General features: G+C 46.0%; 1 protein-coding gene and 1 pseudogene across 1 annotated transcript; one reads left to right on the top strand and one right to left on the bottom strand.

Annotated features, from left to right (window-relative positions):
- Positions 1 to 2,370: 2,370 nt before the first annotated feature.
- LOC127334585 (E3 ubiquitin-protein ligase PUB23-like) lies at positions 2,371 to 3,821 on the top strand. The gene has a single exon (XM_051361077.2). It carries the CDS (start codon positions 2,465 to 2,467, stop codon positions 3,737 to 3,739), a length of 1,275 nt encoding a protein of 424 aa, XP_051217037.1. The 5' UTR covers positions 2,371 to 2,464; the 3' UTR covers positions 3,740 to 3,821.
- Positions 3,822 to 6,852: 3,031 nt separating this feature from the next.
- Positions 6,853 to 10,842, bottom strand: LOC127334584 (digalactosyldiacylglycerol synthase 1, chloroplastic-like; annotated as a pseudogene).
- Between the last annotated feature and the right edge of the window lie 620 nt (positions 10,843 to 11,462).

The following is an 11,462-nucleotide window of genomic DNA, read 5'->3' as shown; positions in this document are numbered from 1 at the left end:
TATTGGACTTTATTGATTCAGCTAGAGTCCTTTATATGTACGCAAGCAACAAACATATGCGAGAGAGAGAGAGGAAGAATTACCAACCTGCCTACTTACAGATCTAAGTTTATGTGCCCCGATGAAATATCTCATGTTAACGTGTATAATAATATTTAATAAGACAAAAAACCTAATCATGGTTGTACAAAAAAAACCTCAACGAGTGAACAACTTTAAATAAATATTCAAACAAATGTTCGGTTATATATATTATATCAACACGAGCTTTATTTCTTCCTTCTATGTACAAGAAGATTCAAATGTATATATTAACTGCACTATCACGACACATCACGGATATATCTCAGGTTGTCACACAATATATAAATGATCCATAAGTTTAATATGTTTCACATAAAATAATAATTTGTTGACATAAAAATTTGTTTCGTTAAATTGTTCGAATGAATTATTTTTATGCAATAATAAAAATTAATGTAAAATGACTGTAAAAAATAAACCTCAACGAGTCAGTAACTGTAAATTAAAATTATAACATTTCTCAAAAAATTGAGTCAGCAATTCAAATATTTCTCAAAAAATTCTGGTCGTATATATTGAATGCAAATTCACGGTAAAATAATAAATTGTTGCCATAAAAAAGTTTGCATAGTTATTATTTGTATTTCTTGGAAATGTAGTTAGGTAATTTTTTTCAAAATCAATCATTTATGAATGTGTCCATATCTAAACATAGTGTATATTTTAATGACGAAGGAAATAAATTAAATTGAAAGTGATTGTAGAATATAAAAGCAAATAATAGTCACTTTTAAAGTAATAAAGGTGATGCCCTCGCATTTGCGAGGGTCCATGTGCTAGTTTGCAATAAAATTAAGTATTGAAAGTAAATAGCAATATGTAAATGCTCACAATAAAAGAAAATCCAATCCTCTATGCAGCAAGAGGAAAGCTCAAGTGTGTGTGAACTTATATGTGACAAGTGTTCCCGAGCGCGACATGGATTTACTAGCATTTAGATTTCTACACAACATGGTGAATATCTTGTCAAGTTTCATTTCCTTAGGGGCGGAGCCTAAATTAGCTGCAGCCATAGATATGAGAAAATACACCCCTTATGATGGGCCCTAGAGCCATTATCATAGCAAGTATCAAAATCATTAAGACATAAATATCCCATCATAGCAATTAGTTCATGGGTCCCGACATAAATGATACCTTCGATCTGGATTACGGATTGTAATATGGTAAGCTTTTTCCCTAGAACACCTAGGTTTAATCGAACCTTGGGAAGCACTACTAAATGGTTATGAAGTAAACGTCTATAAGACTTGCTAGTGTATTTTATCTTTAGTTTACCGGACTTATCTAGTTTACTTTTAAGGGGATTGTGTTCAATGATGGAAATAGGCCAGGGTTAAGGTTTCACCTGCAGCTATGCATACATATAAATGTGTAACAAATAAAATAGAGATAAGAGATTTGTGAGTAGCACATCCGTAAATACCCTTGCCCCTAAAGCCAGAGGTGACAAGAGCCTAATGGTCCAACCATTGTCCTCACAGCCGCAAGCAACATCAGTTTTTAAGTAAATACAGACCAAATCCTTAAGCTAGATGATTGTGCTATGATCCCGAATGAATCACTAAACATGTACCGAAGTAGATCGATTCCTCCTGGATCGCCTAGTCGTAGATCTTGAAGGTTGGAACTGCAAAAGCCATGACTGCATTGCACAAGCTTTCCACATACGGCATCAATTGACGTGGGGGTACCACGTCAATGCCCATGAATTATGGACTTTGGTTTTAGGGAAGACGATGTGCTAGTTTATTTGTCAGCGTGCAAACAAAACAACACACGGGACATCATTTACCTAGCTTCAGGCTCCCGGAGGGAAAACCCTATGTGATTCTTGTTTTCTCTTGACTGATGATGATTAGTGTTACGCGGTCCTTTGTTGTGTACAATAGCTAATCAGCCAACTGATCGATGCGCGCGATCTGAGAGAGGAAGAAAAATAAGGCGATCGCGACTCGTGAGCGAACTTACCTTTGCTAATACTAGATCGACCCTGCGGCCGCGAGCGAGAGGCTACTGGTACTGCCGAAGAAAAGTGAAAGACCAAGCAAAGGGATGAGAATAGAGCAAGGATCAATTCGAAAGTCAAAACGTGGAGCCGCTCTCCTCTCCATGGTCAGCGGGGGCAAGCTAGCTCAACTCCCAGGAATTCATCACGTTAATCTGAGTGTTGGATTACTTAATTATCATTTAACACGCGCGGACTTCTTCGCTTCAGGCTCCACTATAAAACGGGCATCTCTCCCATTTCTTCAACTCCAAAAACTTCGTCAATCTTCTCCTGCTTCATTCGTCTCAGCTATCTTCTAAACTCAATCTCCAACTCTCCAAGGGCACTTGCAATCTCTCGGCAGGTAGACTTCTCTCCAACCCGACAGAAATGGAGGAAGGGTCGTCGGTGGAGGTGCCGCCCTACTTCCTCTGCCCGATCTCGCTGGAGATCATGCGAGACCCGGTCACGCTCGCCACCGGCATCACCTACGACCGCGCCAGCATCGAGCGCTGGCTCTTCGACGCCGCCCACCACGCCACCTGCCCAGTCACGCAGCGCAAGCTCGCGCCCGAGGACCGCGACGCCACGCCCAACCACACCCTCCGCCGCCTCATCCAGGCCTGGTGCGCCCTGCACGAGGTCGAGCGCTTCCCCACCCCGCGCGCCCCCGTCGACGCCTGCCGCGTCGCCACGCTCGTCGACGAGGCGCGCGGCGCGGGTCGGCGCCAGGAGCTGGCAGCGCTCAGGGAGATCAAGGCCATCGCCGCCGAGAGCGACCGCAACAAGCGCTGCGTCGAAGCCACGCCTGGCGCCGTCGACTTCCTCGTCTCCGTCGTCAGGCACCACTGCGCCGCCTCCAGGTCGGTTGAAGACTTGCTCGAACTATCGCTGGATTCCCCGACGTCCACGAGCCCGCCGGAGGAGGACGCCCTGAGCGTCATCTACTCGCTCAAGCCCTCCAAGAAGAGCCTGCTTCGGATCCTAGAGAGAAATAACGGCGCTTTCCTGGACACCCTCCTGCACGTGCTGCGGCGGCCGAGCTACCGCTCACGCACGTACGCCGTCCTGCTGCTCAAGGCGATGGTGTCGGTGATGGAGCCGGCGCGGCTGATGGCGGTGCGATCCGACGTGGTCCAGGAGGTGGTGCGCGTCGTGTCCGACAGGGTGTCCGCCAAGGCCGTGAAGGCGGCGCTGCACGTGCTGTGCCGGCTCTGCCCGTGGGGCAGGAATCGCGTCAAGGCAGTGGAGGCTGGCGCGATGATCGTGCTCGTGGAGCTGCTCCTCGACGAGGGCAGCCGGCACTCGGTCGAGCTGGCGGTGGTGGCTATCGACCACCTCTGCGGGTGCGCGGAGGGGCGGTCCGAGCTGGTGGCGCATCCGGCCGGGCTGGCCGTGGTGTCCAAGAAGGCTATGAGGGTGTCGCTGGCCACCACCGAGAGCGCGGTGCGCGCTCTCCACGCCGTGGCCAAGCACTCCCCGACGCCGGCCGTGCTTCAAGAGATGCTCAACGTCGGGGTGGTGGCGAAGCTGCTGCTTCTTCTGCAGGTGGACTCCGGCGAGCGGGCAAGGGCCAAGGCCAAGGAGCTGCTCACGACGCACGCTAGGGTTTGGAAGAACTCGCCGTGCCTGCAGGCGCGCTTGAAGGCGCATTACCCTTCCTGATGATTTGATCACGCCGAGATCATATCTACGACGAGCAAATTTCTCTCTTTAACGTGGTAGTTGTAATTATCTGCACAATGTGTCATCGCACATTCTTCAAACTGATTAATTGGTTGTAATTTGAACATACAAATTCTTCTTCATTAGCCTCTTATCAGACCCGGTGTACATTTTCTGGAAAAAATCATGAAGGCTTTCCTACCTCTAGATCAAGTGCTTATTTGATGTTGCCATGTGTTCACTTCTGCTACACGGGAGCCATAGTTGTCTTCTCGTCCGCTCATCTGACCAGCGGTGTGGGGGTCTGATGGTTTTGAATAAGGAGGTGGTCCTAGGGTTCTTCTCGCTCAAAGATGGTGATTGCCGTCCTCCTTGATCTGATCGTTGACAAGTTACGGAACGCTTAGATCTTTTAGGCGTATTATGACCCTAGATTGTTGGATTAGATGGGATTCGGTCCCCTTATTATCAGCTCCTGCAGCTTCAGGAGGGCGTGGCGCAAAGCTAAATTGTACGTTGACATCAGAGACATGTCGGTGTTTTCGAGGCGATGAATACTTTGGGCGGTGATTCATTACTTGCAGAAGTGTCCTCGGCATGTGAGGGCGGCGGGACTGGAGGAGAACAAAGTCTTATCTTTCAAGGTGAAACCCAATGTCCGACTTTAATTTATTGTACCTAACATTGATCTCGTTGAAAGCATTATTTTGAAAGCGCGGACTTTCTCTAGGGATGAAAACCATGGGCAAATCTAGGGTGTAGCCAATGGGGGCAGCCCCCCACTCAACATTTGAGTTCTCTAGTGATACCGAGCATAGAATTTGATTTGCCCCCACTTAGCAAATTGATTTTTCCTACTCGTATTTAACACATATTCGCCCCCTCTCAAATTGTATTCTGGGTCCACCCCTGGCGAAAATATGAAATCTTTGATCGGCCTACGACGGTGTTGGTGCACTGTTTTCTTTTTGGAGGCATCGTTTTTTAACAATCTGAACACCAGATGTTGTCTTTGGTGGTGGTTTACGCTGCAGCTGCAAGGAATTGTTCAATTTGGTTTTTTTTCTTTTATATTTTTTGGTTGTGTGCATCAGTGATATCTCTTGACAATTTGTTGATGTGGAGGCTAAACGTAATTAGCATCTCCGTAATATTTATGCATGTGTTTAATGGCCTTGACCTTGTGCCAGGCCATGGCGGAGGTGTGGGAGCTATCGGAAGTCTAGAACTCTCACCAACACGAACACGGAGTGGCTATGACCATGCGGATGATGATCCCCATGACCTATGGAGAAAATGGCACGTCCGAAAACGAAGTGATACATCAGAAGTTGTCACCGTCCGTCCATTTTGCTACCGTACATTGTTTGTTGCTTCCAGTTACCCAAAATGTAATTTTACACAGATTGGATTATTATGAATCAAGATTCTTTTAACAAGAGGATAACTTATGAAGAAAATATAACTTCATGCGAATCTACAGGTTTTGGATGGAGTGGGTTAACGAGAGATTTCCCCACAAGTCGGCCTATAACTCACTCCCCGACTGGCCTTTTAGCCGAGCTGGTCTGCAATAGCTTGCTCACAGTTTGACTGCCAAAAACACAGTCGAAAGATTAAAAAAAAAATACAAACTACACTCAGATCCCTCCTCTTTATGCCAAGACCTTCGAATAGAAAAGGATAAAAGCAATCAAGTCCTCATTCTTTGGGAGGAGCTCTGACGAGCCGCACCACCACGGTGGTCTTCCAGCGGCGCGGCAGCCTCCCAACCCGGCGCCGGCATCCCAGAGCTGGCATGGGGCGTGAGGGTGGGGCGGGCGGCATGGAGCACGTTGGCTGCTTGCAGGGCTGCAGGAAGCCGGGATTTCTCACGGTGGCCACGTCCAGCGGTTGCAAAGCAACCAACAACTGGGATTCTCGCGGCGACGAGGCGGTGGTGAGGCGATGGGCTTCTTCCCGCACATTAGTTTCCACTGCCGTCATCTACCGCCACGTTAGCATGATAGCAAGACCCGCACATTAGTTTCGTGATTAAACGAGCGTCAAAGCCAAATAAATGCGTTTTTGTTACATGTTAATACTGAAGTGGTAGGTTTTCTAAAACCTAACGTAAATTCGTGGTTTTTGGAAACCCACAGCCGCAATTATGGTGGTATTTAGTAATTTTCACTTACCAAAGTTAACCGTCAAAGAACATACCAAAAAAGTGTTTTATACTTTATATTTTGGACGGAGGGGGTATTAAAGAGTTTGACATACAATTGGGAGTGCATTCATCCTAATAATGCATTTTAGAGCGTGTTTGGCTCTTCGGGTTGAAATCAAAGACTTTATTTGTGATACCGAGAATTAACTTGTTTGGCGACACGGAAATGGTATTAGAATCAATTGAGAATTTCATGGATTTCATCCCATGTCTAACCTTAATTTCTCTTGGTACCCTATCATTTTTGTGGAATTGCAAAATAAAGTAATAACATCAATCTCATTTCTTTCGCCAACCGAGCTTTTATAATAGTTTGTGAGATTTTAAATTTCCCTCATTTTCAAATTCCACAAATGGTGCTATTACGTGATCATGACTCCATGAGGCACATTACAACTCCCTGTTACTCCTAACCAAAACTAAAGGATGCCATGTTCTGCACACATGTTTGGACATTATTGAAGGGCTACCGAAGCCACAATAGTTAGTTCATTGGAAATTCTGTAAGTGTGACCATTTCTCCCTTTGAAACACCCTTGCACAGTGCTAACAAATGTTCATCTATTTGTGAAACAAAAGTACTACGTAGATTTCGAAGGGAGTACAAGTTAATGTATAATCGAAAGTGATAACCTGTCTGTGACATTGCTATAGCATTCAAAAAAAGGGACCGTCGTCACCGTCAGAACCAACAAGTGTAAACTAGACATAGGTTTTCAGTCTAGATGCAAGATACTCCTAACGAAGTAAATCTCCAAACAAAGTGTCATTAGGCTATGATTTATAGCAGCCTCACTGCCGAATCAAAATGCAAGAATAATCAGCAGTCAAGAGAACATGCGATTTTGACAATCGTCAGGGCGCCCTCAAATTCTTTAATACTCCATGGTATCTGCCAGAATACTGATGGTGAAAAAGACTTTCATCAGTCTGTGCACTACATAATAGGTAAGCATCGTCCCTCCCATATGAACACCGACGTAAACTTTCCCTGGTGAATAATGATAGTATGACAAGAAAGCTCTAAATTACAAGTGTAACAGTGACTAATCTACATGCGACAGGTAGTAGTACAAACAAACAGACTACAAGATTAGTCAGGACAACAGCTACAGAGTGTATTCCTACTATGTACACATATACGGCACCATCTACACGTAGTAGTAACTTAATGTGTGCAATGCATGTCCACATCACCAGCCATATACAGGGTGTTGTACCTGGGGAGGCAGCAGGCCCATATCAGCGCGGTGTTGCTCATCGTAATCGCGTGTACCAGGAATCGCGCCTGTAGCCAACCTGAGGACCTCACTAGAGGTCAGGCAACGATGCGCAAATGCCAATCCACTGTCCACGACATTCGACAGACTAGGCTGGGAGGTTCTTCTCCTCCTGCTTTCTCCGGGCAGGGGGGTGCTATTGTCATTCAGAATCTTGTCGAGGTCTGAGTATTCCATGAATCTCTCCGTCGCTGCCTCCCATGAAAGGTTGTACCTTTGCTCAGGAGTGAGAGGTTGGGGCTCTCTAGCCATGGCCTCTTTCACTCTGGCGACAAACTCGTCTGAGGTTTTGTATGTCAAGCAGTTCGGGAACGACATGAAGAATTCGTTTGATGGATGCTCTGCACAGACGACAAATTTCCCCATTGCAAGAGCCTCTGCTGTTGCTGTGCACAAGACATCACTAATGCTTGGATTAATGAAAACCTTATACCTGGGAATACACAAAAGGAAGGTGCTGCATAAGACAGTGAAAATGGCAAAGCAATAGATAGGATTTCATAGTTACTATTTCTTAATATGTACCTATGGAGTGAATCGTCTGCATGATCCCTTCCCTTGAAGAAGTTGAGATTCAAATCGAGTTTCCTGGCAGTAGAGTGGACTTCTTGCGAGTCCTCGCCACTTCCATATACATCTAACTTGAATCCTTCCAAGTCGCTTTTATGTTTGGCCAACAAATCTACCAGTTCCCTGTAACCTTTGGCCCAGACCATCTTTCCCAAGAAGTATGCCCCCTTGGAAAATGACTGCTGCCCGCTCTCCACATCAGATGTCAATTTGTCTCCAATCTTAAGAAACTTCGGATTTACACCATGAACGTTACAGACAATAGACTTAGGAAGATCCTGAGTTGCTGCAGAGAGCCGTAAAACCTGCACATGCTTTTGGTATTAGGAATAATGAAGCGCGCCTGGACAATAAAACCACACTGGAGTGAATGCAGTACCTTGTCGCAGTATGCTCTGGTCACCCAATTATTGATATGTTTAACTAGGAAAGCTTGAAGAGCCCCATTCTTCTCTCTCTTGATATATTCAAGGTAATTTGTGTGAACTATGCCAACTACATGATTGAACTTGTCAGTCCAACGTTTCCCATGATGATACCAGTTGAGATGCTCTGGTTCTTCGAGTATTGCTATATCAGCTACACTTGACGAAATGAACTGTGAGGTATCCCCAGCAGGAAGGATACTGCGGCGCTCCTTTGAGAACTGCAGCACATATGACATGTCAATGTAAAGTGGATTGGAGACAACATGGACATAAGACATACGAAATATCAAACAACCACCTTGCCAGGATAGAAGGATATCTTTAGGTTCGATTCAAAGCCTAGTCTTTCCTCCAGCCAGTTTCTTATGTAAGTTTCCTGCTCTTCTGGCGAACTGAAGGTCATGCTATTTGGATACACAAGTTCTTGGTCTGACTTGCAGAGCCAAGGCACAACTAGTGTCACATCTTGTTTTGCACTTTTTGCCAAATAAGCTGCACGGAACAATGGATTAACTGCTGTTCCAGTCATCCATGGTAGGCCTGCTGTGGTGACTACAGCTATGTGCCTCTTATTGTCAGAGACCTCATATTTTGCAGGTTCATTCCAGAAACCATCATCAGCGTGATAGCCAGTACTTCGTAACACGCTAGCAATTCTTAAATCGAGCTCATCTACTGAGTTATCATTTCCATGCAAGGACATATCTGCTGAAGGGGAATGATTTTGTTTGCTATGCAATGTCTCCACTAGCTTATCGCATAAATCTGCACCACAATATCAACAGTGTGTAAGAGGGCCAATTTCTAACAACAACAACAACAACAACAACAACATCAAAGCCTTTTTCCAAAGCAAGTTGGGGTAGGCTAGATATGAAACCCAACAGAAAAGAGACCAAAACAGGGCCAATTTCTAAGAAGGGAATAAAATAGGCTTAGATTGTTCTTTTTTGTTCCTTTACCTCTTCTTATGCCAAGTTGATCCAAAAATGGTCCGGACTGCCTGACTAAATTTGCCAGAATTTCAGTTACATATAGTGGGGGAACATCCTGCATCGTAACCCGATAATTAAGTTCAAACAAATGTATATCGAGCAATTAAAAAACAGGTTATTTTTTTATTTTTCAGTTATCAACTACTATCAATTTTGAGTAAATATAAAAAAAACTACAACAATCGGGATATCGATCCCGTGAAACCACAACTTTTGAAAAACGAATTGCCTAACCACAACTCTTGGAGTAATTGTTCTCACCAAACACAAACCAGTCACTTCGGCACGCTTGACAATGTTAGCTCTTTCGTTTGGGGTTTTTTCTTGCCTATGCTAGCTTTGCAGTTCTTTTTATTTTATTCGCCGCCTTCTCGGCTTTGTTCTTATAGTAGAAAATGACAAGCATGAAAAAGGGCATGTATGGTTACCTTGTAATCATCAGACTCCACGTTAAATGGTTTCTGCACCAAAAAGAGAAAATATATGTGAGAAGTTTGATTAATAATGAGGTCTGCAGAATCCAATAAAAATCGCTTATTATATACTCCTACAAGACATAACCATTCAACCCAGATATGTTAGTATACTTATTTTAGTAGTAGTAGAAACGTTTTATTCACCCCACAATTTGCCCATACCATTTGAATTCACAAGTGGGATGTTCCTTAATGCGCACACCAATTGAAAACTTGTGAAAATGTACGTCAATTGACAACTGGTGTTCCTTGATGCGCATACCATATCAAAACTTGTGAAGAAAAAAAAAATAGAGGAGCAGATTGTAGTGCGTGGAATTACCAGTCTGGACTTGAATTTCTCGACGAGGTCGCCCGTGCCACGGAAACCACCAAGAATCTCGCTGCCCTGGCTCCGGCGCTCGAGCTCCTTGATTCCGCCACGTATGATCCTGACGACCTCCCACTCCTTGTCCTCCTCCGCCTCCCCGGTGGCCTCGAAGACGATGGCGTTCCGGATGGCGGTGATCCCGGAGAGGTCGACGCGGGCGCTGGTGGCGCCCCGGGGCGGCACCCACCGGTCGAGCACCCGCCGTCGCAGCCCGGGCTCCCGCGATGCGTAGTGGCGGCGCAGCTCGGAGATCTTGGGCTGGATCCGGTTGCGCACGAACTCGAGCTCGGCGATGGGCGCGCCCGCCGCGAGGGGCGGCGGCGGGGCGGCGGCGGCGGAGGCGAGGAGGTGCTCGAGCTCCCGGTCGGCGAGCGTGCGGAGCGAGTCGGCCCGCGCGCGCATGAGGCGCAGGTCGGCGCTCGCCGAGTCCCGCACCTCGCGCCACCCCTTGGAGAGGAAGGAGAAGGCGGTGTCGTCCGCCGCTCTCCCGCGCCCTCCGCCGGTGCCGGCGGCGCCGGCGCCGGAGATTGGTGATACCCAGGACTCCATGGCTAGCGTGTGGCCGCTGGGCAGTTGCGAGTGGCTGAGACTTCGAGGACACACGGGAGGTTGGGGGAAGAAGATGAGAAGGGAAGACGACGACGTCACGCGTTCGTTTTTGGTGGCATGTGAAGCTGGCAGGTGGGGTCACTGTCCAAACGCGAAGGGAATCCCCGATTTGTGGCGAGGTGGCAGGAATATGCCTGCGGACATGGACTTGTGCGACGCGCTGAGCCTGGAACTGGAAATGGGTATGGAAGGCTGAGGCGTTCCGTGTTGGATTCGTGGTCTTTGTTTTCTATTTTCTCTAGTCTAGCAGCAAAGGACGAAAGATTTGGGGCTACCGACTGCCTTTGTGGTCTCGATCCAAAGCCCCGTTCTGGAACAAGGGAGCTCCACACGAAAAGAGCCAGGAGCTACTGCAAATGTGGTTCTCTTTTGCGCGAGGTCGACAAGTCGGCAATGAGATTGTCGCCCATTTTACAACGTTCTATTGTTCCGTGTTGCGTTAGTTAGATTCTCCTAGGTATAGTAAGTTCAAAATAACAGGTTGTCCATATTAACAGGTCTCGAGTATGAAGTTTCAAAAAAAAAAGTTCAAAATAACAGGTGTTCACTTCGATTCATAATAATTATCACTGATTTGTAAACTTGAATGAAGAAAAAGATCATTTTGTTTGGAATCTCTCACAAAATGGCTTGTTTACAGTCAAGTCTATGTATGAGGATCTTATGAGTGAGCACACCCCTTTTTTCAGAAGGTATCTTTAGAAGGTTAAAATTCCTCTTAAGATAAAGATATTCATGTGGTTTCTGAGTAATAAAGTTCCGTTAAATAAAGATAATTTAGCCAAA

This window comes from Lolium perenne, chromosome 6, assembly GCF_019359855.2.
Source record: "Lolium perenne isolate Kyuss_39 chromosome 6, Kyuss_2.0, whole genome shotgun sequence".
Taxonomy (NCBI): domain Eukaryota; kingdom Viridiplantae; phylum Streptophyta; class Magnoliopsida; order Poales; family Poaceae; genus Lolium; species Lolium perenne.
The sequence above is the reverse complement of the archived record's forward strand: the minus strand, read 5'-3'. Positions and strand labels throughout refer to the sequence as shown.